This window comes from Limulus polyphemus, unplaced genomic scaffold (assembly GCF_000517525.1).
Source record: "Limulus polyphemus unplaced genomic scaffold, Limulus_polyphemus-2.1.2 Scaffold1879, whole genome shotgun sequence".
Taxonomy (NCBI): Eukaryota; Metazoa; Arthropoda; class Merostomata; order Xiphosura; family Limulidae; genus Limulus; species Limulus polyphemus.
In genome coordinates, this window is record NW_013667489.1 from 118,080 (window position 1) to 144,075 (window position 25,996).

The 25,996-nt window shown below is 35.0% G+C and overlaps 1 protein-coding gene across 8 annotated transcripts in view; it reads left to right on the forward strand.

Annotated features, from left to right (window-relative positions):
• Nucleotides 1-24,571, forward strand: part of LOC106465235 (zinc finger protein 501-like) — a 48,012-nt gene extending 23,441 nt beyond the window's left edge. For 4 of the 8 annotated variants that reach the window (XM_022393102.1, XM_022393103.1, XM_013925441.2 and 1 more), the window contains one exon: nt 13,360-17,187. In XM_022393102.1, the coding sequence (XP_022248810.1) occupies nt 13,360-14,297 (938 nt within the window). In that variant the 3' untranslated portion in view covers nt 14,298-17,187. The other 4 variants (XR_002611924.1, XM_022393105.1, XM_022393104.1 and 1 more) reach the window with 4 other exon arrangements.
• The last annotated feature ends 1,425 nt before the right edge of the window (nt 24,572-25,996 follow it).

Consider the following 25,996-nt stretch of genomic DNA (forward strand, 5'->3'; position numbering starts at 1 on the left):
TATGGATTATTTCTGGTTTTTGTGTAGCATCATTCAGTGTTGGAGTATTGTGCATAGATGATAATAAAATCACCATGTTACTGGGTTTTGGGCAGTATGAAACAAGAGTAATATCACGATCAAAAGCATGTTCTTTCTTTTCTATCATTATTGGAGGAATCTCCCTTTAATTATGCTGAAGTATATCAACTACTGTCAGTTTTTCAGAGAGCAGAGATACTGAAGTAAACCAATTGTTCATAGTAAGTCTCTATGTGTACCTCGGATGTCCTCTGTCAAAGCACATACAAGCTGCTCAGCAAGGCATTTTCCTCTAAGGAAAGTGCCACTACCCAAGTATGGAACATGATAAATCATATGCGTAACTATCACAAATGAGAACTGTTTTTAACCCGTACTTAGCAGGTTTTCTTGGAATACACATTCTGAAGCCACATCTCTCTCTAAACCCAAAAGGCTTTTCATCAATAGTGGTACAATTTGACATTTAGTTAACACTAATTTCCTGGATATTGGGTTTCTGTAACTGATGTTTTTTACTTTCATTTGTTATAATTTTCTCGTGTTCTTCATTATATTGATTAAAATATTTTGCAACTCCGTAAAACTTTAAACCAGATTTTACTCCATCCAAAAGACCTTATCCAACTCCAAAGCATGCAGAATAAGTAGTAAATGCAAAATTCCCAATGAGACATGTCGTGAAATCAATTATAATGAAACAAGCTGAACATTAAATACATACATTAAAGAACATAAAAAATTTTAATTTCTGTTGGATCGACATCTCAGGCTTAGCATATCTTATTCTTACACAAAGTTACATTCTAGATTGGAAAAATAGTAGTTATAGCCAAACTCAGTAATAATTTTCAATGCATTTTTTGACGAATCATGGCAAATCCTAGGAGATAGAAATTATATGAATATAGGTATCAGTATAACTGTACCAGTAAAGTATCAAGTGTTACTTCTGTAAACATTATAAATCACTTACATTGATTCACAACACACAGTAGCCACTGGGGAAGATACTAGTTTGTGTTGAACCGTATAGTATGTTTTTAACTATTGGTTTTAACCTTTGTGTTTTAAACTTGATTGCTTCTGGGACATTATTAAAACAGTATTAATATTATTTACCTATACTTATAACTCGTTTATATTTAAAATTATAGTTGTGGATAAAAAATCATACATCAATAACCAATATAGAAAGTAGTCTCTGGCTTGTCATGTTTTGATAACAATTCTCAGAAACGTTGCAGTGATGAAAGAGGTTGGCAAAACATTTTTATGAACAATAACTTTTAAATGTCAATTTTTCTCACAGTATATATAAACTATACAGTTGTGTATGAATTTAGAAATACTAGTAAGCTTAAAATATACCATAGGATACATACTGTAGAGACACTGTGCAGTATTATAACTGGTGTCAAAAAACTTAGAAGTAATAAAAAGAAAGGATTCCCAATGGAACAAAATCTTACATTTGTGATGTTTGTGAGCAAGTACATCATAGGACACACACACACACACACACTATTAAGAATTGTGTTGTGGATGGAAAAGTGTCCAATTGAAACTTCAGAAAATAGACATCTGGGAGCACTCTGATAGCTGCTATATGTGTGTGTGGGAAAGGATTTGAAAGAAGAACGTAGATCAATCTTGGGAAAAGATTATTATTATTAATATATGTATGGCAAAAATATTAAATAAAATATTGATCAAAAAACACTTGTGAAGTGTATAAAGCAGAGGAATAGTTCTATGCTGTATGACAAAAGATTGTAGGAAGTTGATCTTGAAAATAGATCAGAGAATATACATTTTTGAGAAACCAAGTGGCTGTGATGTTGTGGGATGAACTTCTAAGGAAAAGTTACCTTAAAAAAGAGTAAAGTATTCACTATAGGAATAAACCATAGAGTTACAGTATGATGTGTGTATTGGATGTAGGAGCTTTTCCTTTCTAAAACTAGATTTGGTTCTTCATAGTGAAGAAAAACTTAGTTGTATACTTGGCTCTATTGAATTTGTAAGAAATAGTAGCCTAAAAATAAGGGAAGAATGAAGATTTTGTAAAGAATGGTTATCTAAAATAAAACATAGTAATGAAATGTCTCAATGAGATTTTTGAAGAAAAGTTTAACTAAATGTATATAAAAGGAGTTAAATTTTGGTAAAATTAACAGTTTCACATGTGTGAGAAAATGACTAAGGTATTAAGCTGCATGAGAGGATTCATACTGGGGCATAACTATAGATTTTTTTAAAAGAACTAAGAATTAAGTGCTACCTGAAGATGAAACTTGTATTTAAAAAATACCATCACTGTGTGTGGCAAAGATTGTGGAAGTAATAGTTAATTCATGTTGAAGATAAATAGTATGTATCTTAATGTTTATTATGTATAATGTCTAAAATGGCAAAACAAAAGATATTATTGTGATAATTTTAATCACACCTTGCACTTATTATACATTCTTCTTAATGGACACATATAAAAAGCCAGCAAAGAAGAATGGGATTAAAATTATTATCAATGTAGTTATGGTGTAATATCAAATAAACTAAGGATCATGTTTTACCAACTACTGTATAGCATGAAACTTGCTGGTTCATAAATGATATAAATAGCATTTCAACTGAGCCTTTTTTGAGTTGTAAAACCAGTCAACCTGGTGAGCTCTAGTACTGAGAAAAATACTTCATCAATGGCCACACAAGATGTGCAGTTGAAGTGTTTGCCTGTATATCATATTACCCACATAATCACCATAGAATCACACAGTTTATCTGTAGATGTGTGGTATTCAAGCATACCATGTTCTCTATTATCTGTAATGATATAGTCTTTAAATTATTGATTATCTAGATTCTTCACTGTCGTATTTCCCTGTAGAAGCACATCTGATTATCTGCATAACCAGTGTGGTATCACATAAAGTTTGCCTGTAGAAGCACATCTGATCACCCCTATAATCAGTGTAGTTTTACACTCAGTGTGCTTGTAGATATGCATCATATCGCCCACACTAGCAAACCTGTGTGCATGTGAGGGCCTCTATAATGCAAGTTTTATGCTTAAACTACTATTTTGCACTTTCAGTTTAATGATCATTGCTGCTATAATGCAAGTTTAATTTACTTAACCAAGTTATGAACAGTAATTAGTAGGCCTACTTATTTATGTGCTCTAATGTAAATCAATGCCAAATTTAAGGTCCACTTTCGGGGAATTCCCCTAAAAGTGTTTTTGTGAACTATATGGGTTCCCTAAGAGATTGGGGAAAAGTTTTACCATTCGTGCAAACCTCAGGACCAAGATGATTTGTTTGTCACCATTTAAAAGTTGGTGAGTCTAGCAGTTTATGAGAAGGGTTTTGGGAGAAATTCCCATTTTCCCAATGGATGGGTGGAAAATTTTACATTTGTGCAAACCTCGGGACCAAGATAATTCATCTGTTATCAGTTTAATTTCATAATCAAAATATGACTCTGCTTTCAGATCATTGTAGTTATATTTGCTTTACAGCACATAGATAACATAGTCTTTGGGTAAATAGAGAGAAAAAATAAAGAGTTAAATTATGCTATCCAAGGGCAGGGGTGATTTGATTTGTGTGATCAGTTCAGTGGGAACAGGAAGATTTTTGGAATTGATTGGTTACATTTATATAGGGTAGGAACTGGTTTGCCAGCAAGGGCTCTGAACTCAACTGTAAGGGCAACTTTAAACTAGGATTAGACAGTGAAAAAGGCCAAAATAATGAAGAAAAAATACGATGTAGAGAGGGGTATAATGTGGGAACAAGGTGCAAAAGTAATTCAAATGGTAGGCTGAATTATTGTGAAGCTGGAAGTATAAGAAATAAACTAGATAACTTCAGAACACTGATTGGAAGAGAGGATTCTGATATAATGGGAATAACTAAAACCTGTTTAAATGTAGACAGTCTTGATAGTAATTTCTTTAATATACAGTGTTATAGGTTGTTTAATAGGAATAGAGTACCAAAAAGGAGGAGTAGTCTTAGCTTTACATGAAAAATGTGAGCTTGTTCAAGTTAAGGATATCAAAGCTAACAGTAATGAGTTTGAATCTATTTGGTTTTTGTTGGTGGTTATAAGGGGAGGAGGCTTTTAGTTGGAATTTGTTACAGACCACCATTTGAAATTAATAAGATACTACAAGGAGATAAAAAATTCAGCTGTTAATAAGGTTATAATTATGGGAGATTTTAATTTCAGGCATATAGATTGGTAAATGACTCTCAGTCAAATCATGATAGAGATAGATTTTTTAGAAACTATTCGGGATTTTAGATTTAATGTTAACTTCCCATACAAAATATGGTAGAGGTTGGGGAACATCTGGGTACAAGTGATAATTCCACAATTAGATTGTATATTTTGTTGCATATGGAGAAATGGAATGATGAGAGTTTGGTCACAAATTTAAAAAAAAAGCAAATTCTGAAGTGAGGAGACAGGAATTGTGTTTTGTGAATTGAGCAACCGAGATACTGATGAAATGTAGAGAAATTTTAAAAATAAGTTCTTAAATATTGAAGAAAGGCATGTTCCATATAGACAAAGTAAAATGGTTGCTGCAAGTGAAAAAACCAAGTACGTCATGGGGGCATCATAAAGTTATGGCCAATCCCACTATTCTTTGGTAAAAGAGTTGGCATTGGTAGGTGTTAACCAGCTGCCTTCCCTCTAGTCTATCACTACTAAATTAGGGACAGCTAGTGCAGATAACCCTCGAGTAGCTTTGCAGATTATTCAAAACAAAACAAACCACAAAGGGTATAAAGGATAGAATTAAAGAAAAGCATTATAAATATAAGATCAAAAGTCACTGCAATAATGGGAGATTTGGAGGACCAAAGAAAATCAAGAGAGTAGGTCAAATGGGAAATTAGGAAATAAAATATATGAAAAAAGGTTTGCTGAAAATGTAAAAATAAATGGAGTTTCTTCAAATGCATTGAGGGTAAGAAAAATGTTAGTGCCTTTGATGGATGATACCGGAGGACTAATATCTGTTGATTAAGGGGTAGCTAGATCATTCTACTTTTTCATCTGTTTTTACTAATGAAGATTTAAACAATATTCCTCGACCTGAACAGTTGCTAGATGAAAACAAGGTTAAACAAGATAATCACAATAATCCCTAGCTTGTTAAGAAAACGTTGGGAAGTAGAAAGAATGATAAAGCACCATGGCCAAATAATATTTATTCAAGGGTTTTGAAAGAGGTTAAGGACTGGATATGTGAGTCACTTCCTATTATTTTTTTCAATAAGTCCTTGAATAGTTGGCAGGTGACAAAAGATTGTAAGTTGGCTAATATTACTTCTCTCTTCAAGGTAGGTGATAAAAATTGTCCCAGTAATTACAAACCTATTAGTCTTGCATCAGTTGTAGTTAGTTTTGAAAAGTCTGATAAAAGATGTTTTGCAAAGTCATTTGATTAACAAGTTTTAAAATTTTGTTGGATAGTCAGCATGGTTTAACAAGGGGAAAATCTTCCCTTATTGATCTTTTTACATTCTTTGAAGAGGTTACTGCATAAGTACATGTGTGGATTTGGTGTGTCTGGATTTTCAGGTAACATTTGACAAGGTGTCACATAAAACATTTAATATAATTTTTTTTTTTAATTATGTAGGATGAGTTGGCTCATTGAGTAGAAAACTGGCTATATGGAAAAAGTAGAGGGTTATTATAAATGAAGGTTATTCAAGCTGGGTTCATCTAACAAGTGTGGTACCTCGGGGCTCAGTGTTAAGACCTTTGCTCTTTTTTATTTACATCAGTGACACAGTTGTAGGAATGGTCAATAGTTTGATGATGGTATTAAAGTTTTGGGTGTTGCTGACTGTAAGGAGGATTCTACTGCATTGTTAAAGGATTTGGATTATTTGATGACTTAGGTAAATAAATGGCAGATGACCTTTAATTATAAGTGCAAAGTCATGCATGAAGGATATCACAATTTGAATTATGAGTATAATTTTGATGAGAATAACCATAACTGTTATGGAGTAAAAAGATGTTGGTGTTCTACTTGATCAGTATCTTAAGCCATGCAAACAATGTGCTGTTGCTATTAGCAGGGCAAATAGGATTCTGATGTGGTACATTATCTTTGCTCACATAAATAGCTATTCTCGTTCAGTGCTGCCCTCTATATGCAAAATGTTTTTTACACATCTACAAGCCTTTTATCTCCCTCCATTAGAATTGATTGATTCCAATACGTCTCTCATCATGTGTCAACCATCCAACAATAAGAGTGTGACATACTCTTGTAACACATGTAACTCCCTCTATTCAATTCTACCAAACTATCACTACTTGTTTAGCAGTACTTGTGTTTAGATGTTTTGTTGTTGTTGTTTTTTTTTTGTTTTCTTCATGTGATTCACATTCGTGATTTTAATCGTTTAATTCCAAAGTGGACTTTTTTCAATAATTCTTTTTCTTTACATTGAAAAAGTATTTTACTTTAACTTCAATTCCCTGTCTTTATTTTTTTTCTCACTGCAATGAATTCTGAGGTTCATGTTACCATTTTGGGTATCATACTTCCTACTTGCACTATTTCACAGGCTTCAGGTGGGGAGACCCATCGTTAGATTTATCTGTGATTATCCACAGTGAGATTGATCGTTATATGGCTCAACCTCCTCCTCCTGAACTTGCTCCACTTCTTCCTGAGCAATCCGAACCTGTTTGGGCAGATGAAGATTTTAATAGCCTTTTTCCCACACTGAATTTTGCCATGTCTTCCTATGCCACACCTGCATAGTTAGCTAGTCCTAATACCACGTTTTTAGACATGATTTCTCAGGTATGTGAGATCCACATTCTTCTTTGATGCACAATAATTCTTCCTCTCCATATTTAGTTTTCCCATCCTCTCCGGATATTATGGTTCATGCTTCACAATTGGTTGAAGGTGCCAGTATGCCTCATCCTCCACAAACTGTGGATCAGTTTGCATTAGCTTTCCATCAGGCTGACTATTTCTTGACTCTCGACAGTTGGGGTCAATTTTACCTGTGTGTGGGCAGTCCCTGATTTTCCTGTGCATTTAACCCATGCCCAGTTTTCATGCCTTTGTCTTACCTTTACTTCCCTTCTAGGGTTTTTTTGAGGGAAAGCCTCTCCCTTATTACCTCCACATTGGCTAGATTGTCATCTTCAGTTCTTGCTTTACACATGTGGTTTCTCTGTTGTTGGGATCCTCTGGGTCAAGATGTGCCCTTGTTCCTGGCTCTTTTGCCTTCCCCTTATCTTAGGGACTTACATATGGCTCCTTTTCTTTGGCAGTATGTTTTTGATCATGTACCTGAGACTTTGGAATAATGTGTGGAATCTGTGCATCGTATTATTAGATGTAGATGGACATGTTGCCAACAGTACTGGTGACTAGCCAGTATGTTCCAGTCTGGTTGAAGCTTGATTGTATGAATTTGTACCCCTTTGGTGATCTTTCACCACAGATTTGTGGATTCTTTGGGTTTTATCAGAGGTACTTGTTCTACAATTACTTCCCCCCTTTATCTCTGGTACCTGTTTCCTTCCCCATGCTTTGAGATTCTACCACCAGCCAGCATCTGTCAGAGGCAATACAAGACTTTCTGTCTCAACAGGCCATCGAACCTGTTCATCATCTTTCTTGAGGTTTTTATTCCAGGCTGTTTATTGTCCCCAAGAAAGCCAGATCCTGGTGACCTGTAATAGATTTGTCCTGTCTCAATCAGTTTCTCAATCTGCCTCGTTTCACCATGGAGTCGTTTCTCACCCTCAGATGGGCTTTTTCTCTAGGTTTATGGATGATCAAGATGGAAGTATTTGCATATCCCGATATCTCATCAGTTGCGACCCTGTCTTCAGATTGTTCACCACAGGATGGTTTATTAGTTTCGTGCATTGCCCTTTTGGCTTGCTACGGCCCCGTATGTTTTTTATCAGGTGGTCAGAGCATTTATTCATCAGTTACCTGCTCTCGGGTTGTGCTTTTCTCATCATATGGATTACTGGCTACTGTTAGCTTGTTCCGAATCGGAGTCCGCCCATCACACTCAACAACTGCACCTGGAGGTAGCTAGAGTGGGCTGGTTAATCAAGTTGGAGAAGTCATTCCTGTTAACTACCCAATATCTTGTCCATTTTGGTGTGTTTTTTTCAACACCCATCTCAGTCAGGCCCAACCTTCTTCTCTTCGAATTGGTTCGATGTAGTTTTCAGTTCTCCACACTTACAACTCATGAGGCTTTATTGCTTTTGGGGATGTGATTTTTCATGGCAGCTCTATATCCTTAGGTTGGGCTCTTCATGACCAATGGAATCTCATGAGGGATCGTTTGACAACTCTTATTGCTCTTCCTCCTACCCTGGTCGACAATCTACATTGGTGGTTGGACAAGACTCACACATTGGCAGGTGAGTGGGTAGATCAACAGGAAGCTTCAGTGTATGGGTCTGCAGCTGAGAAATCTTATTATATCAACATCCTGGAGCTTCTCACTGTACATCATGTTTTGGTTCATTTTCTCAAACTGGCCAGAAATAATTTGATAATGATCCATTCTGACAATTCTACAGTGGTTGCTTATCTCAATCACCAGGATGGCACCCATTCTCAATCCTTTTGTATTCATATGTAGGGTCTTTCTTGGGCACACACACACTAAATATTCATTTAATTGCATGTCATGTTCTGGGTGTTTTCAATATTGTCACAGATCAGCTTTCCCATTCAGACAAATTCAATTTGATGGAGTGGTCTCTCGATCCTCTTGTTTTCCAGTGGCTTTGCCTTCAGTGAGGTACTCCTCACATCGATGTTTTTGCCACATCCCTCAACCATAAAATTTTTCTGTTTTGGTCTCTGGTCCCTCATCTTCTGGCTGCTAATGCTTTCAGCCAGGACTGCACCAACAAATGACTATATATCTATCCTACCATGAGACTTTTTCATCAGGTTTTTTTGGTCATCCATGCCACTCCATGTCAAGTCCTTCTAATAGCTCCTCACTGGCCAGCTCAATCATGGTTTCTGCAGCTTCTTCAGCTCCAACTTACTACTCCATTACCTTTTCTTCTGACTCCTTCCCTTCTTCATCAACCTCAGTCACTGGTACTTCATCCAGCCCTTCCTGTCCTCCGTCTTCACACATGATTTCTTTCCAATCCTTAGCAAGGAGATCCGGCTTGTCCTGATGGGTAGCTTCTTTTCTAGTTTGCTCTATTCGCCCTTCCTCCATGGAAGTTTATCAACATAAATGGAACATTTTCTGCCATTGGTCTCTGAGTCAAGGGTTTCCCTGCTCAACCCACTGTTCCTCATATTGTGGATTTCCTCATTTGGCTTTTTGATCGGGGGTATTCTGTCTTCTCAATCTCAGCTATTGGGTGGCTTTATCCCACACCTTAAGTTTTTTCCGATACCATAAGGTGCTTACCTCTCTTACTCTTTCCCTGTTGATGCGTTCCTTCCGGATTCATCATCCGCCTTGGCGGGCTGCCCTTCCGTATTAGGATATTAATGTGGTCCTTCACTGTCTTACTTTGCCTCTGGCCCAGCATGGTTAATGCACTCGTCTCACAATCTGAGGGTCGTGGGTTCGAATCCCCATCCCACCAAACATGCTCGCCCTTTCAGCCATGGGGGAGTTATAATGTGATGGTCAATCCCACTATTCATTGGTAAAAGAGTAGCCCAAGAGTTGGTGGTGGGTGGCGATGACTAGCTGCCTTCTCTATAGTCTTACACTGCTAAATTTTACCGTTCCCTTAAGACTTATTTCCTTCTCCTCTTAGCCTGTGGAGATCAAAAGTCTGATTTGTTTGCCATCAATATTTGATGTACTATGTATCATTCTACATATTTTCTCCTTTATCCATATCATTAATTCCTTCCCATAACTTTGGTGACTCATGAGGGTAACTCCTACTTTTACTGATTTTCCTTCCTTTCATTTCCCACCTTTATCCTTGGCCCAATTTGGATAGACTTCTATGTACTGTACATGCTCTTTGCTGTTATATTGCCTGCACAGCTTCCTTCAGGGGTGCCCATTCCTGCCTCTATTCTTTGGTAGCTGTCCTCTGTTTGTGATCTTTCTCCTTCCACCCTCACCTTTTAATTCGATTGACTTATTCCTCTTTATAATCTTCTTCCTGTTCTTTCTTCCAGGTGTCTTCTCATCAATCTTGACACTTACTTTTTCATTAGTGTCTCATCTTCATTATCCCCTGGAGGGTATGTGGACTACCCCTAATACATTTATCTCACTATTTGCATAGGATCACAATTCCTTCCTCTTCGGGCTATCATCTTCCACCTGTAGCTATTCTTCAGACTTCAGTGAGACTTTAACAGGGTAAGTTATTTTTTATTATTCTTTATTTCTTTTCAGCAGCCGTTTTCCCTTTTTATTATTACTCAGTGTTTGGATCCCATTCTGTGGGGAGTGGTGCCTGACTAGATATTTTTTAACCTATAAATCTGCACTGTAAAGCCTTGTCGACTTGCATATTATATTTCCATGGCCACGCAATGCACACTGCTGGGATGGGGTGTTCCATAAGATCGCTTGTAGGTTTATCCTTGTGATGGACTTGCTTAATAAATTTGTCCATTCTGGACCATACTCACCCATGGGCTATATGGTAAAGCAGAAGGGGATAGCTGCCCATCTATGCCATACCTTGTATTGATTAAATCGGTATGATCTGCTTTTGAAAATAGGGTTTTGTGGTCACCCATTGCACTTTCACAGATGTTTTCATTCCTCCAGACTCTCCACTGCATCCCCCCCCCCTTTTTTCTTCTTTTGGAGTTTGAGAGTCCTTACCACTTTCCAGTTACAAGCCACTGAGATGGTTGACCATGTAGGCATCCTCCTGAATGAGTTAATGAAATACAAACAAAATATAGATATGATTATAAAATCATTCAGTTGAGAGTAGAGCAGTGGTATTCTGCTGGTGTAGATGACATTATATCCTCCAATATGAAACACAAATAAATAGGAGTGAGCCATTAATATTGCAGTTCACCCCTTCAATTGGGATCCCTCATCCTACCCCAACATGGATGTTGGTTCCAAATGGCTGGGTTTTGGATTTAGAGTTGAACCAATCAACATAATTCTTCATACATGTATTACAGATGTCTATATTCCTTCCTCATGTATACCCTTGTTACTCCATCAGTGTTATGGGTCATGGTGGAGGTACTTGCAGTTATTCCCCTTTCACTATCCCTCTATGCTTATTATTCCGAGGATGTTACTGTGCTTGGGGCACTTCTGGTCAATTTCAATTTTGAGGGAAATGGTTTGCATTAAGCAGATATCGTTTTGATACCAGATGTCAGGTTCCCAGATCGATGTATCAGTTTCTTGTATATTAACATGCCCCATTTGTGGATCTGGGGGTTCTTGATTCCTTCCAGCCTCATGAACTTGAAGTGAAGACAGTATGCTCTTCCTTCCTTCCCCCAGATGGATGTTAGTACCTGGTGACCTGGATTTTGGATTGTGGTTGACTTGCTGGCATAAATATTATATGATTCGAATCACTATCTGCCCTTAGTTTTCTCCAACTTGGGTATGCTTCCCTGTTTTCCACCCATATGTGTGACAGCTTTCTACAATGGACAAAGAGTATACCTGGTTCAGAAGTGGTGCAGTCCCCCACATTAGATCTTAGAATCTGTCTCCTCTTAGAGAGTGTTCTTCAGATACTTTCAAACGATAGTTTCATCTTTCCCTCACACCGGTCCCTCCACCTATTCAATGCGGGATTCTAGCTATTTATGTGAGAAGACGTAATGTACTGTATTGAAATTTATAACTTTCCTATACTGAAAATGTATTTTCGATAGGTACTTAACTCCTCTCATATTTCCCACTCTTCTTCTCCACTGAAAACTGGTGCTTCCATCTTCTGCCAAATCTCAAAGTGATAGTTCGGTAGTATTGAATAGAGGGAATCACATGCATCATGAGAGCATGTCACACTCTTATTGGTGGAGGGTTGATGCATAATGATTTGCATGAGAAACACATTGGAATCAGTCAATTCCAATGGAGGGAAGATAAAAGGCTTATGGCATGAGTAAAACAAGTTTTGCATATAGAAGGCAGCACTGAGCAAGAATAGCTATTTCTGTGAGCGGAGGTAAGTACCTATCGAAAATTCATTTTCAGTATAGGAAAATTTTAACTTTTAGGTTGTTTCTACAAAAGTATTGAATACAAGTGTAAAAAGTTATAATGTCATTGTATGTCATTGCTTAGGCCACATTTAGAATATTGTGTTTAGTCTTGGGCTCCTTACTTCAGAAAGTACATTGAATTGTTGAAAAGGGTTCAAAAGAGAGCTACTAGGATGATACCAGGGATGGAGATGTTATCATATGAGAATAGGTTAAGATTTCTGAACTGTTTTTCTCATGAAAAAAGAAGATTTAAAGGTGATCTGATTGAGGTGTTTAAGGATGTTAAAGGCATTGATAGTAGTAATGTGTCATGTCGATTTTCATACTTAATGGTGAGAATGGTAATATTAGATGTCACAAATATCAATTTTGGCAAGAAAGAAGTCATATTCAAGACTATGGAATGGGTTGCCTTTGGATGTGGTGGATGCAGTTAGTGTAAGGGAAAGCTTGATAACTATTTGAATAAGGGCTGGCTTATAGGTGTTGTTTTGTGTGGCGAGTTAGTTTAATTTACTTGATGAGCCAAAAGGTCCTTTATCGTTTTTTGTTATGTTATAATCAAATAATGGTTCTGGTTTCAGAAAAGCACTGTAGCTTAATGATACTTTTATAAGAAGGTGAAACTTTTAATTAAAGAGCTATAATTTTTTATTTAAATAATAATTAAAGGATTTTGACAACATTGCTAATAACATATTGATGAAAACTTGTATCCAGAGTGATAGATACCAGATACATTAAAAGTAGTTGGATTTTAACAAGTTATGCTGTCACATAAAATTAACTCAAAATGATACTAAGTACGATGTTACTGGTTGTGATGTAAACTTTGTCCTCATTGAACTTAAATTCATTCTCTGTAAAACCTCTTGAACATGTTTTTATCAGAATTTTAATGTTTTAAATATTTTGTGGAAACCAGGACAATAGGATCTTTCAGTTCTCTCTCTCTCTTGTTAAACGTTTATATGTAATTTTTTAAAGGTTAATATTAATCAGTTTTTGTATAATTACATTAAAAACATATTTAGGAAAAGATCAACTAATATGTACTGTCTTTATCAATTGCTGTATTCGTTACATTCATATTTTGATTTTAGGTATAAAGAAGTACATGAACACCTGTTGTGGAAAGCAGTTTCCTAGTTGCTCTATTTTAACACAAGCATCTTCTTTTACAAAATCTTGGAAACCACACAGTAGTGATGTATTTGGCAAAACAACTGCAAGTGGAAATGATCCAAAACAGTATCAGCTACCCTACAGCAGAGACAAACCATACAGTTGTGCCATGTGTGGCAAAGAATTCTGTAAAAACAGTGACTTGAAAAAACATGTAAGGATACACACTGAGGAAAATAATTACATTTGTGTAGTATGTGGCAAAGAATTCTGTAAAAACAGTAACTTGAAAAAACATGTAAGGATACACACTGAGGAAAATAATTATATTTGTGTAGTATGTGGCAAAGAATTCTGTAAAAACAGTGACTTGAAAAAACATGAGAGGATACACACTGGGGAGAAACCATACAGTTGTGTAATCTGTGGCAAAGAGTTTGGAAGAAATAGCAACCTAAAAATGCATCAGAGGATACACACTGGGGAGAAACCTTACAGTTGTGTAGTGTGTGGCAAAGAATTTGGAAGAAATAGTGTCTTAAAAATACATCGGAGGATACACACTGGGGAGAAACCGTACAGTTGTGTAGTGTGTGACAAAGAATTTGGAAGTAATAGTCACCTGAAAATACATGAGCGGATTCATACTGGGGATAAACCTTACAGTTGTGGAGTGTGTGGCAAAGAATTTATCAGTAATAGTCACCTTAAAATACATGAGGGGAAGCACACTGAGGATAAACCTTACAGTTGTAGTGTCTGTAACAGGGAATATACACATTACTCCTCTCTAAAAAGACATCAGACTACTCACAGTGGAGAAAAACCATACAGTTGTGTATTGTGTGGTAAAAAATTTGTAAGGAGTAGTAGCCTAAAAAAACATGGGAAGGTACATATTGAGATAAAACTGTAAAGAACTATTATACTGAAAATATTTAAAAGTAGTATCTGTAACTATAATTGGGAGAAACAGTATAGCATGTAGTGTTGCAAAATACAAGGATTCACTCAGGGATAAACCATACCATTGTGTACAGTATCTATGACAGAAATATTACATCTCTCAGAAGTAATCAGATTACTTCCACAGAATATAATCATATGGTACCATGTTGTGAAGGGTCTGGAAGCACTACAAATCTAAAATCACATCATAGGATATAGAACTGTTGAGGTACTATATAGCTGTAATGTATGTGGCTGGTAATTGTTGGACTGTTTTTACTTAGGAAAACATCAGAGTTGAGATAAGACCGATATTTATGAGGTGTATGGCATGGAACCTGAGAGCCAAACATATGAAATATCACTATATAGAAAATAAAATTTTATTTATAATTGCTATAAGTCTTTGGTAAGGAAAAATCTCCCAGTTGGTACCAGGATTTTCAATTAATTTTTTTCTTTTTTTTTTTACATAATGTTTTAGTGGAAATAGATAATTTTTTTATGCACATAATTCATCATTTTTACAATTAGGCTGGTTTCCATAGCTTTTAAAGTGTTTTATTTTGTTAGTTATGTTTCATTTCTTCAGAGGAACTAAGGTAATATACTTATTCTGATTTGATACCAGTTGTAGCATTGCAGGTTAATTTGTTTCTAACTTTGTTTTCCTTTTCTTTTTTCCTGTTACTTTCCAGTGATCCAAGTATTGGTGTACATAGATTTTGTTGTGTAAGCTGTATGAAACTTTGGAAAGGTTTACAATAATAAACCAAATAACTATTTTAGTTTATCTTGCTTCCCTCTTTGCATAATTTAAAGTTGTAAACACATTAAATAAAGTGTAATTCTATTGCAGATGACAATGATGATAACTTTACACAACTTTGTTTGCCTTACTGAGGAATCTAGGGGATGTACATGCATCTTATAACAGCTGACTTAATTTGAAATAATTTTTATGACTCAAAATAATTTGGGTATTGATTGTTCATTATAATAATATGAGGAAAACAAGGGTTCTATTGGTCCATCTAAGCCATCCAATCCACTAAACTAAACTTTGAAATAAAAATATTCAGTGCCAGCCTTTATTTGAATATTTATCAAGCCTTCCTTTAAACTCCCTTAAATTTACTGCATCCATCTTAGCTGAAGATGACTTTAACATTGCCAAAATTTATATTTGTGCTCCCTAGTCCTGCCATGATTACCATTAAGAGCAGATAAAGATGGTGCATCAACACTATCAATCCACTTAATTCTTTGAAACACCTCAATCAGATCCCCTGTAACTCTTCTTAACATGTCCTTTTATGACAACCTTTCTATTCCAGGTGTTATCCTAATAGCCCTTCTCTGAACCTTTTCCAACAATTCAGTGTCCTTCCTAGGATAGAGAGCCAGAGACTGAACATAATACTCCAAATATAACATAACTAGTGATCTATATAATGAAATTAAACCTCTTTAGACTTGTATTCAATATTTCTATACATACAACCCAAAATCCTATTTGTCATGCCACTAGTAACAGCACATTGCTTGGATAGTCTAAGAGGTTGATTAACCAGAACACCAAGACCATTTTCTTTCATACCACTGTCAAGGTTATTCCCATCAAAATTGTACTTATAATTCAGCTTGTGATATTCCAAATGCATTACTTTGCATTTTTATTATAATTAAAACCCATCTGCCATTTATTTGTTCAACTTGCCAAATAATTGAAATCCTTTTGTAAAGCAGCAGCAGCATCCACTTCATAGTCAAGCAACATCCACAATCTTAATATAATCAGCAGATTTAAGTAATTTATTAACCCTCCCTTTGTCTATGTAATTGATGTCAATCCAAAAGAGAAAGGTCTTAACACTGAGCCCTGAATTACCACACTCTACTTTCTTCCATATATCCAGTTTTCTACTCAATGAGCCAACTCATCCTACATAACCTAAAAAAAAAATATATTAAATGTTTTATGTGACACCTTGTCAAATGCTACCTGAAAATCCAGACACACCAAATCCACACATGTACTTATGCAGTAACCTCTTCAAAGAATGTAAAAAGATCAATAAGGGAAGATTTTCCCCTTGTTAAACCATGCTGACTATCCAACAAAATTTTAAAACTTGTTAATTAAATGACTTTGCAAAACATCTTTTATCAGACTTTCCAAAACTAACTACAACTGATGTAAGACTAATAGGTTTGTAATTACTAGGACCATTTTTATCACCTACCTTGAAGAGAGAAGTAATATTAGCCAACTTACAATCTTTTGTCACCTGCCAACTATTCAAGGACTTATGAAAAAAATAATAGGAAGTGACTCACATATCCAGTCCTTAACCTCTTTCAAAACCCTTGAATAAATATTATTTGGCCATGGTGCTTTATCATTCTTTCTACTTCCCAACGTTTTCTTAACAAGCTAGGGATTAATGTGATTATCTTGTTTAACCTTGTTTTCATCTAGCAACTGTTTAGGATGAGGAATATTGTTTAAATCTTCATTAGTAAAAACTGAGGAAAAAAGTAGAATTTAATAACTCAGCCATCTCGTAAACTGCTAATTATTTCAATCAGTAATATTCCTATATTGTCTCTCCTAAAAAAGTGTATCAAAAAATTCAATAAATTGTACAAATAGTTATTTGAGTATTATTGATATAAAATCTGCACATATACTGGACTGAAATAACAGTGAATATATATTTCTTATCCTTTCAATTCAGAAATTATGTACAAACCATAAATCAATATTTTAGACATCTTGGAAGTATAATTAACCTCAGGACTTTTCTCTTACTGTGTAATACTGAAGAGCAATAAAAATAATCAGGTGAACTGTATGTTATTAGTAGTAGTTTGAGTTAATTTGTATCTTATCTCTGACTACAGGGACCTACATAAACAGCCATTGTGAAGATCAGTTTCTTGCTTATTATATTGTTATACAACAATGTCAAAAATCAAGCAGTTGTGATGTATTTGACAAAATTTTTTTAACCCTAGAATGCCAGTGTTAAATTTTTGATCATTAACACCAGGTGGTATGGAGTCATAGTGACTCCACACTAGCATTCTAGGGTTAAGAGGAAATGATACAAAAAGACAAATCCAATATCTTGCAGTATAGATAAACCACATATTTGTGTTACTAGTGATAAAGTGTTTGGTAAAAGAACCAATTTTAAAAGATATTATAAGATTCAAACTGTAGTGTTGTGAGAAGCAAAATGGTTAGAAATAATAGTGCTAAACAAAAAAGCAAGATAATACACACTGAGGGAGAAACCATACAATTATGTGTGGTAAAGATTTTGATAGAAGTAGTCAACAAAAGCACATGAAAGAACACATAGTAGGGATAAATAATACATAAGTATAGTGTAGGACAATGAAGTTGGAGTGAAATCTGTTGATGATTAACAAGAGAAACTAAAAACAGAAGAAATTGTACAATTTACAGTGCATGGAAAAGTGTTTGAATGGAAATTTCTCCTTAAACAACATCAAAGGATTCACACTTTGAAGAAGCCATACAGTTGTGTAGTGTTTGGGCAAACAATTTTGAAGAAATTTTGATCTAACTATACATTAGAGGATACATATTGGAGAAAAACATACATTTGAAGATTTTGGAAGGAATAGTCACCTAAAAGAATATGAAAGGACACACATTGGTGAGAAACTATAGATCTGTTTAGTGTTCAGCAAAGTATTTGGAAGAAATAGTGCTCTAAAAATGCATCAAATGATACATTAAGGTAAAACCATAGAGTTTTGTAGTCAGTGGCAAACAAGTTGTAAGCTTTAAAATACGAGAGGAAACACAGTGTTAATTATAAGAACGTAAAGGGTGTAGCTGTTTGCTCAAATGTGAGATTATACAAAGTGGAGAAAAACATCCAGGTTATGTAACATGTTACAAAGAATTTGTTGGAAGTTTAACTAAATTTACATGAGATGCTTCATGAGGACATGGTTAGGTAACATAGCAAAGAAACTGGAAGAAGTTTTAGTTGTATCATGGTGAAGATTTTGGAGAAGTAGTAGTTATCTGAAATAATGATATGAATCACATAGACATTATGGATTTTAAAAATGTTAAGAAGAGTTTCTTATGGTAGTAAATTCACAGGCAATAATGTATAAGTGTAATGAAATGGTTTTATTTTGAGGGAACATAGTACAAGTTTCGATAAAACATTGGCCTGTTTTATATTTCCCAAAAATAGAACCACTTCATTATGCTTTTAAATCTTTGTCTGTGAATTTATTATTGTATTAGCATAATGTACTTCCATTATTGTGTTACACGAGAAAATTAGATACATCCTGGAGTAAAACGGTTTATTAATGATGTATTTCTTTTTTGTAACCAACTATTTTCCTGGAAAAAAACATTTAAAGGGATGTCAGTTGATTCACAATGGAAAGAAAAAATACGGTTGTAGCATTTGTTACAGAGATAAAGCAGAACACGAACATGTTGATAGGAAGCATTTATTAAAGTTTCGGAATCATCAGTAATCTGAAGGTACAAAACAAACAATATTTGTAACTACAACATAAATATATACATAAGAATTAAACAATGTGGCACAAATAAAATAGTTAAGTTATAATAAGTTTAAATCAAGTGAAGAATGTATTATTTATGGACGGAGGAAGAGTTTTTATGTGTAAAGTTTCTTTTATTAAAAGTTCAGTATCATGTTTGGCTGTTGAGAGAATTTTAATGTTGGATAAAGAAATCGGATATTCCAAGAACCAAGATTTACACAATAACTATATTGGGGGACCCGAGAAAATATCTGTCATTCAGCTAGCTGCAGAGACGGTTTTACTGCCTTCATTCTCGAAAGGATATAGAGTGATGGTGTAACACTATGTTCCAGGAAAACTCAACAAGTTGTATGTTCTTTATTCTAGAGAATAGCCTTGGATATCATGGAACTCCTTCCAATAATTGACATAAGTAATTTTTAAATCCTCATTGTATCTATATACAGTTGCTGACACATTCATTAAACAATGGATAACTTGCTTCAGACCAACAGAGGAGATGCACATTGATCAAAGAACAAACTTTAACAATCAGCTGTCTGCCAAGTTATTTAAATTACTTGGTGTAGTGACGACCTAATTTAGCAGTGAAAAACTAGAGGGAAGTCAGCTAGAACTCTTGGGATACTCTTTTACCAACGAATAGTGGGATGGACCATCACATTATAACGAGCATGTTTGGTAGGATGGAGGTTCGAACCCACAACCCTCAGATTGAGAGTCAAGCGCCCAAACCACGTGGCCATGCGGACCTTGAAGAAAAGGAGACAATTATTTAAACTGTGGTAATCTATATTTCTAGTGGTGATTTTAAAGTAAAATTATCACAGACTGTATTGTAATAACAGAGCAGAAAGAAATAATTTCTCTCGTCAATTGTGTTCCATAGAAACTGAACCAGGCCCAGCATGGCCAGGTGGTTAGGGCGTTCGACTCGCAATCTGAGGATCACAGGTTCGAATCCTCATCCCACCAAACATGCTCGCCCTTTTAGCCGTGGGGGCATTATAATGTTATGGTAAATCCCACTATTCGTTGGTAAAAGAGTAGCCTAAGAGTTGGCGGTGGGTGGTGATGACTAGCTGCCTTCCCTCTAGTCTTACACTGCTAAATTAGGGACGGCTAGCGAAGATAGCCCTCGTGTAGTCTTGCGCGAAATTCAAAAACAAACAAGTAACTGAACCAGCCTTTGTAGACTTTGAAGAAAAAGAAATAACTATTTAAAGCTCTGTATACAACAGCGTAACGAACATTTGTATATACATTTGACTTGTTTTAGTATATTATTTTAAAACAAGTGGAGGGAGTTGTTGTTTGTTTATTGTTGAAATTTATCACCAACAAGACACCTACTATAAAGAATTCGGCCAAAAAAACCAGACAGTAGCATTACAAGTTCAGGATTCCAATTACAAAGTGTCAACAGAAGCCATTGCATGTGATTATTGCAAGTCAAAGAATGCTAATGCTTTGTCAGAAGAATGAACACTATATAGAAAACGTTAAATACCATAAGCAGCTGCGTTATAACTATATAACATAATTTTTATATCACAGAAATATGAAAGTTAGCCAAACCCCACTTTCATATATGCATGTTATTCACACAATTTTAGTTTGTGGAAATGGTGAGTATAGATCGCTAGGAAGCTTACAATATTACATAATGACTAAATACCGAAATTTGTAATATATCTAAAAACTTCTATGTTAATTTTAATTATATTTTTTGTTTGTTTGTTTTCGGAGGTGAGATATTATTCCATTGAGAATTTTCAGTTCTGCTCTTCACATGAGGAACACTTACAATCAAGTCTGCATAGTGACGTTTAGTTTTATCTATATAGATAGATAAAAACAGAGCACTGTAGTGTTCATAATTTTCATGATCACGTCGTAAAACAAATGTGATTTCTGTTATAAGTACAGAGTTTTGCCTAGTGAAGATTTCTAGCACAGTGAATTGTTTACTTTTATTTTGTGTTAGTTCTGGATAGAAAAACATGGATGGTGATATAATGTGGAGAGTGGTTTGACATGGAGTTTGAATCCTGAACTGGTGCTTTCATTGCCAGGTAAAGATGGTGTGATGGAATACATGTCTAGGAAATTGCTATCCAGAAAGAAAGTAGATGATGAGAGGTAATTGACTCCAGAGCTAATGGCAAGAGATGCTGGTATAGACAACTAACCTTTTTTGGTAGATGGTAGTGGTGAAGAAGTGCACTGCAGCAGCCCCAGATGATTTGCTAACCACTCTTCACTGATCATGCCAGATCTCCTGTATGTAAATATATATTTTTATATGTTCATTTTTGCCTTCATGGTATATGTTCTATATTTGAGCTTTTTATTGTAATAGTTTGATAATTTTGCTTGGTTTCTTTTTTGAACTGAATGTTCTAAGTGTGCATATACATGAATTAATCCATATTACATACATAAAAAGATTTCTCACATGTTTATCTATTTCATATTTAAAGAGGATATATTGTATTATGCATTTTATATTTTAAAGTTCTTGTTTGTTATTATATGCATTTTTAAAAAAGAAGGGTGTTTATCTATTGTTTTATGTTGGATTCACTTTAATTTTACTTTGTTGCTTGGTTTTTGTTTAATTCGACTATTTTATATAAATTGATTAATTTGATTCTGCTTCTCTTCATTTAGTTTAACAGTTTTCCCTTTTTAATTCATTTTTGTTGTAGTTTATGCATGGTCAGCAGGATCGGTATTTAGGTCGCAACCTGGGAGGGTCAGGTGTAATTTAGACCTCTTCCTCTCCTCCTTTACTGTATTTTAGACTGACAAATTCTAATGAAAAATTCACGAAAACAGAGCTAAGAACACATTCGTTGTTTCTACTTCCCTCATAAAGGCCATGTATATGAATGTACAGTAGCATCATGGTCAGCATGTGACGACTTTATCGGGAAGGGTTAAGTTTGATATTCCACCTCTTCCTCCACTCTGCATTGATGTTTTGTTACACTGTTAAATGTTGAACATCACATAAATGAGGATGTTGTTATCACTTAAAATTACTTTTATGATTAAAATACCATAATCAGGGGCATGTCCATCATTTGCACTGTGTATATGCTTCATTTGATATGCTAAAGTTTTACATATTACAAGCAGTCCCATATAATCCAGTGCTGATTCATCCTGTAGCATATCTTTTATGTATTTACATAAATATACCATATTTAATACATAATATATATTACATAAATGATATATTAGGTAGATCTAGCAGTAGGTGGATGATTGCTATTCTTATAATACATATTTAAGGGTGAGAAGTACTTAGACTCATTTCCATCATCTATGATATAGTTATCCAGTGTGCGTAGTAATTGATTTTTACGTAAGTTTTTGTACAAATACATGAACGATCTGTTTAGAAGTCTGTCACAGAATGGTTGTATGTTTGCATAGTTATGTAAGAAGCAGGAATTTATTGTACTTGGGATTTTGTATGCATTTGAGAGTATTGAGCTTTGTTTGAATTTTTTTTTTTTTGTAGTTTGGTTTATATTTTATTTGACGCTACCTTGATCCATGCTAGAGAGGCACACTCTATTACTGGCTCTATGTAATGTTTTTTGTACATTTTCAGTATGTTTTGGAGTGATGTGCCTGTATTTTTGCCAGACAGACTTCCAATCTAATTTGTCTCCAGATTTTAGTGTTTGTACTTTTATTAGTGTGTTTTTGCCATGTTAATTTCGCGTCATGGATGAGACATAGAAATTTTGCTGATGTAGCAGTCTGGAGGAGGGTTCCATGGAGATTTCTTGGATGTTTTTTTAGGAGTTTATTTAATTTTGCAAGAACGATTATTTGTGTTTTTGGTATATTAATTTTTATTCTCTTCTTTTTGGCAGTATTTTGCCATTTCATTTAGAGGGAGTTGTATGTTTTCAGCTGCTATGGAGGGTGTTTGGGAACTTTTCCAAATTGCTACATCATCTGCGAACTGAGAGGTATAGCAGAAATTCGTATCTGTTAGTGACATGTCGCTTTCATTCATGATGAAGAGTATGGGGCTAAGTACCCCTGCTTGAGGAACACCTGCCTCAGGAGTAAAATTTGATAACCAGCTTATAATACCTCGCAGCGGTTCAGTTTGTAATGTCTGAAACTTTAGAAATGATTGTATCAAAAGCCTTCTCTAGATCGAGCAGGCAGACGACTGTATACTCTTTTGCTATTACAGTTTTAGTTAATCTAACTAAATGATCAGTTGTTTGTCAAAATTTCCAGAAACCATTTTGTACATCCTGTAATTTTCAATTGCTTTCTAGATATATTTTATTCTGTTACTTATTGCTCTTTCTAAAATTTTGCCTACGCAGCTGGTCAGGTTGATTGGTCTGTAGCTCTGTAGTTTATTTGCTGGTTTCCTTTCTTTTAGAAACATGAGAATATTCGCTTGCTTCCAAGTGGCAGGGATATACCCTGATATAAGGGAGACATTAAAAAGTGCCTTTAGATGGTCAAGTAACAGCTGAATGCTGTTTTTGAATAATATGGCTTGTATGCCGTCTTAACCTATTCTTTGTTTTTGATTTGCTTTATTACTGTTAAGATCTGGGTCATTGTTATTTCGCTTGTTATTTTAACAGGCTGCTCTATCGTGGGAACGAAATAGCGCCGTTTGGGGCGACAAGACACCAATTACAATATATTTATTAAAAAACCAAGGGTATGCAGTCGCGATTGGATACACAAGTCAACCAACTCGAGGAAATTTACAAGTAAAGCAAGGAATAAATAATACTTGAAGATAGCTTTTATATGCTGAAACATCTGTTAGCTGAGTTCTTGCACAGATCTTGAAATATAACGTTGATATTTAGATCTTGAAAGTCGAGTTGTTCAAAACTTGAAAATAGCGTTGATAACTGAACCAATTGTTGGTTGAGATGTTGCAAAAGAAATATCTGCTGAAGCTTTTCGCCAGACACTAATCATAGCAGAACCGTCTGGAAAATTATCTATAGGAAATAGTACAGCTTATAAAATGAGTCAGATCAACATAGGCCGGTAAGACAATCACTGATTGGCATGTCTTTTAGCCAATCAGGAAATGTTGCAGACCTACTGAAGGATGTGTATATTGTATAGGAATTCTTTTTGGTGGCAAAGGACAGGTTTTTGTCTTTTAATAAAGGTGGATTCCAAAATATAGAGATGAAAGTTTAACCGACCATTTGCAATAATTTCAAACCTGCTATCCGTGTAGTTGTCAGTTCGAATAAATAATACCGAGTCCAATTCTACAACAAAAGATATACACTTATTAACATAAAGATATGAAGGCTTATAATGAATGAAAACAATAACATCAATTACATAAAAGTTTACACTTTCAGTAACTTGTATTAGATCCATAATGTTTCTAACCCTATCAACATTACTTTATTTAACTCTAACGACTTTTGCATTATACATCATATTTCTACCTGACAATATTATTAGTTAAAGGAGAGTAGCAATTAAAACTTTCATGGAGTTAGTTTAGTGCAAGTCTTTCACGTATAGATGAACTTCCATTTTCTGTTTGTATATCTCTGGAACTTAGCTAAAAGAACTGGAAAGCCTGGAACCTTCTCGAGGCCTGGAACAACTCTGCTGTCAGGGACAACCATACTTTTGGCCCAGAGAAATCAATTTATATGATTTTGCAGCATAATCCATTCAATCTCATGGGGGTAGACTTCAAGGTGATTGGTCCAGCAATTAGAGTGGTCTCGTCTTCCTCTAGTGATTGGTGCCCAGTGACCAAGGGCTTGACGTCAAATAATGTAAAAGGTTACGGGAAAGGTTAACTGGTTATACATTTTTTCATCCTGTATAGTTTGTCTTGAATAAACATCTTTCCAACTAAGTGGTATCAGATTACATTTCACATCGCTGAACACAATTGTTTAAACTTACATAATCGTCTAGTTAGAATCACTTTACATGAGAATCCTCTCCATTATCACCGATATGCAGACAATGTTAGTTGTTCTTGACAGGTGTGTTCAATGTTCGTCTTTCGTTAGAATTTCACAACTATTATTTTGCAACACTTCCCAAGTCCAGAGTTTAGCTTGGTCAAAACATGTGTTTATTATAAAGTGACAGTTCAGCTCGTGAGAAAGACAGCTGAAACGTTTGTTTAATATTTCGCAGCATGGCCATAAGCTCAAAGACTGTGAGAATGTATAGCTGAATTATTTGGTTTTCTTAAGGTGCTTCATTCCCCTATCCTTAAGAAAAAGTTACACCACAGTACCTCCATGTTTCTACTCTCGATTGTAGTTCCAATAATATTTAATTAAGGTAAACCAGTTTCAATCCCACCCAATTTACATAAGATTCCTCCTATTACTAACAATCAACTGTATAATCCTCTAACTAATCGTGAGTTATTTAAATGAATATATATATATATAATATATACGTTGTTAAGTAAAAATAACGTAAAGAAAATATAAATTCGTGTAAAAAATTAATTCATCAAGTCCAACGTAAATAAATTCTTATTACGACTACTCAAGTACAAGCATCATGGATGTAGTTTCTCCCTCAGCATAGGTGTGATTTTAATATCTCAGCATGGGTGTGGTGTACACTGTCAAATGTTGAATGCTACATAAAAGAGGGTATTGCTTTCACGAGTGTTTATGACATGAATTCAATTCCCCTATCAGTACCATGTCCATTTATATTCGAACATTCATCATTTACACTGGGATGCATGGTGTTGTGCTGTTTATGATTGTTATACCCTTTTATATTTCCCACTATTTCACTCTTGCTTCATGATTTTTATTTATTGCTCTGTAATATTAAAGTTTTTGTGTTTCTACTCTGTATTTTGCATGTAGGCTATATTGTTGTAAATAGTGGGTTTCCAGCGCACTTAAACTTCAACTGTAAATATTGTTACGACAGCGGAAGTCGCGTGACGCTTGGAGCATGTGCGCTGAAGTTTCTCGAATTATCGAGGAACCCCGCGAATGTCCGAGTGTTTGCTAGACGCCCTCTTTTTTAGTATATAAGCCTGGCAAAGAAAGGCAGCGAGATAGA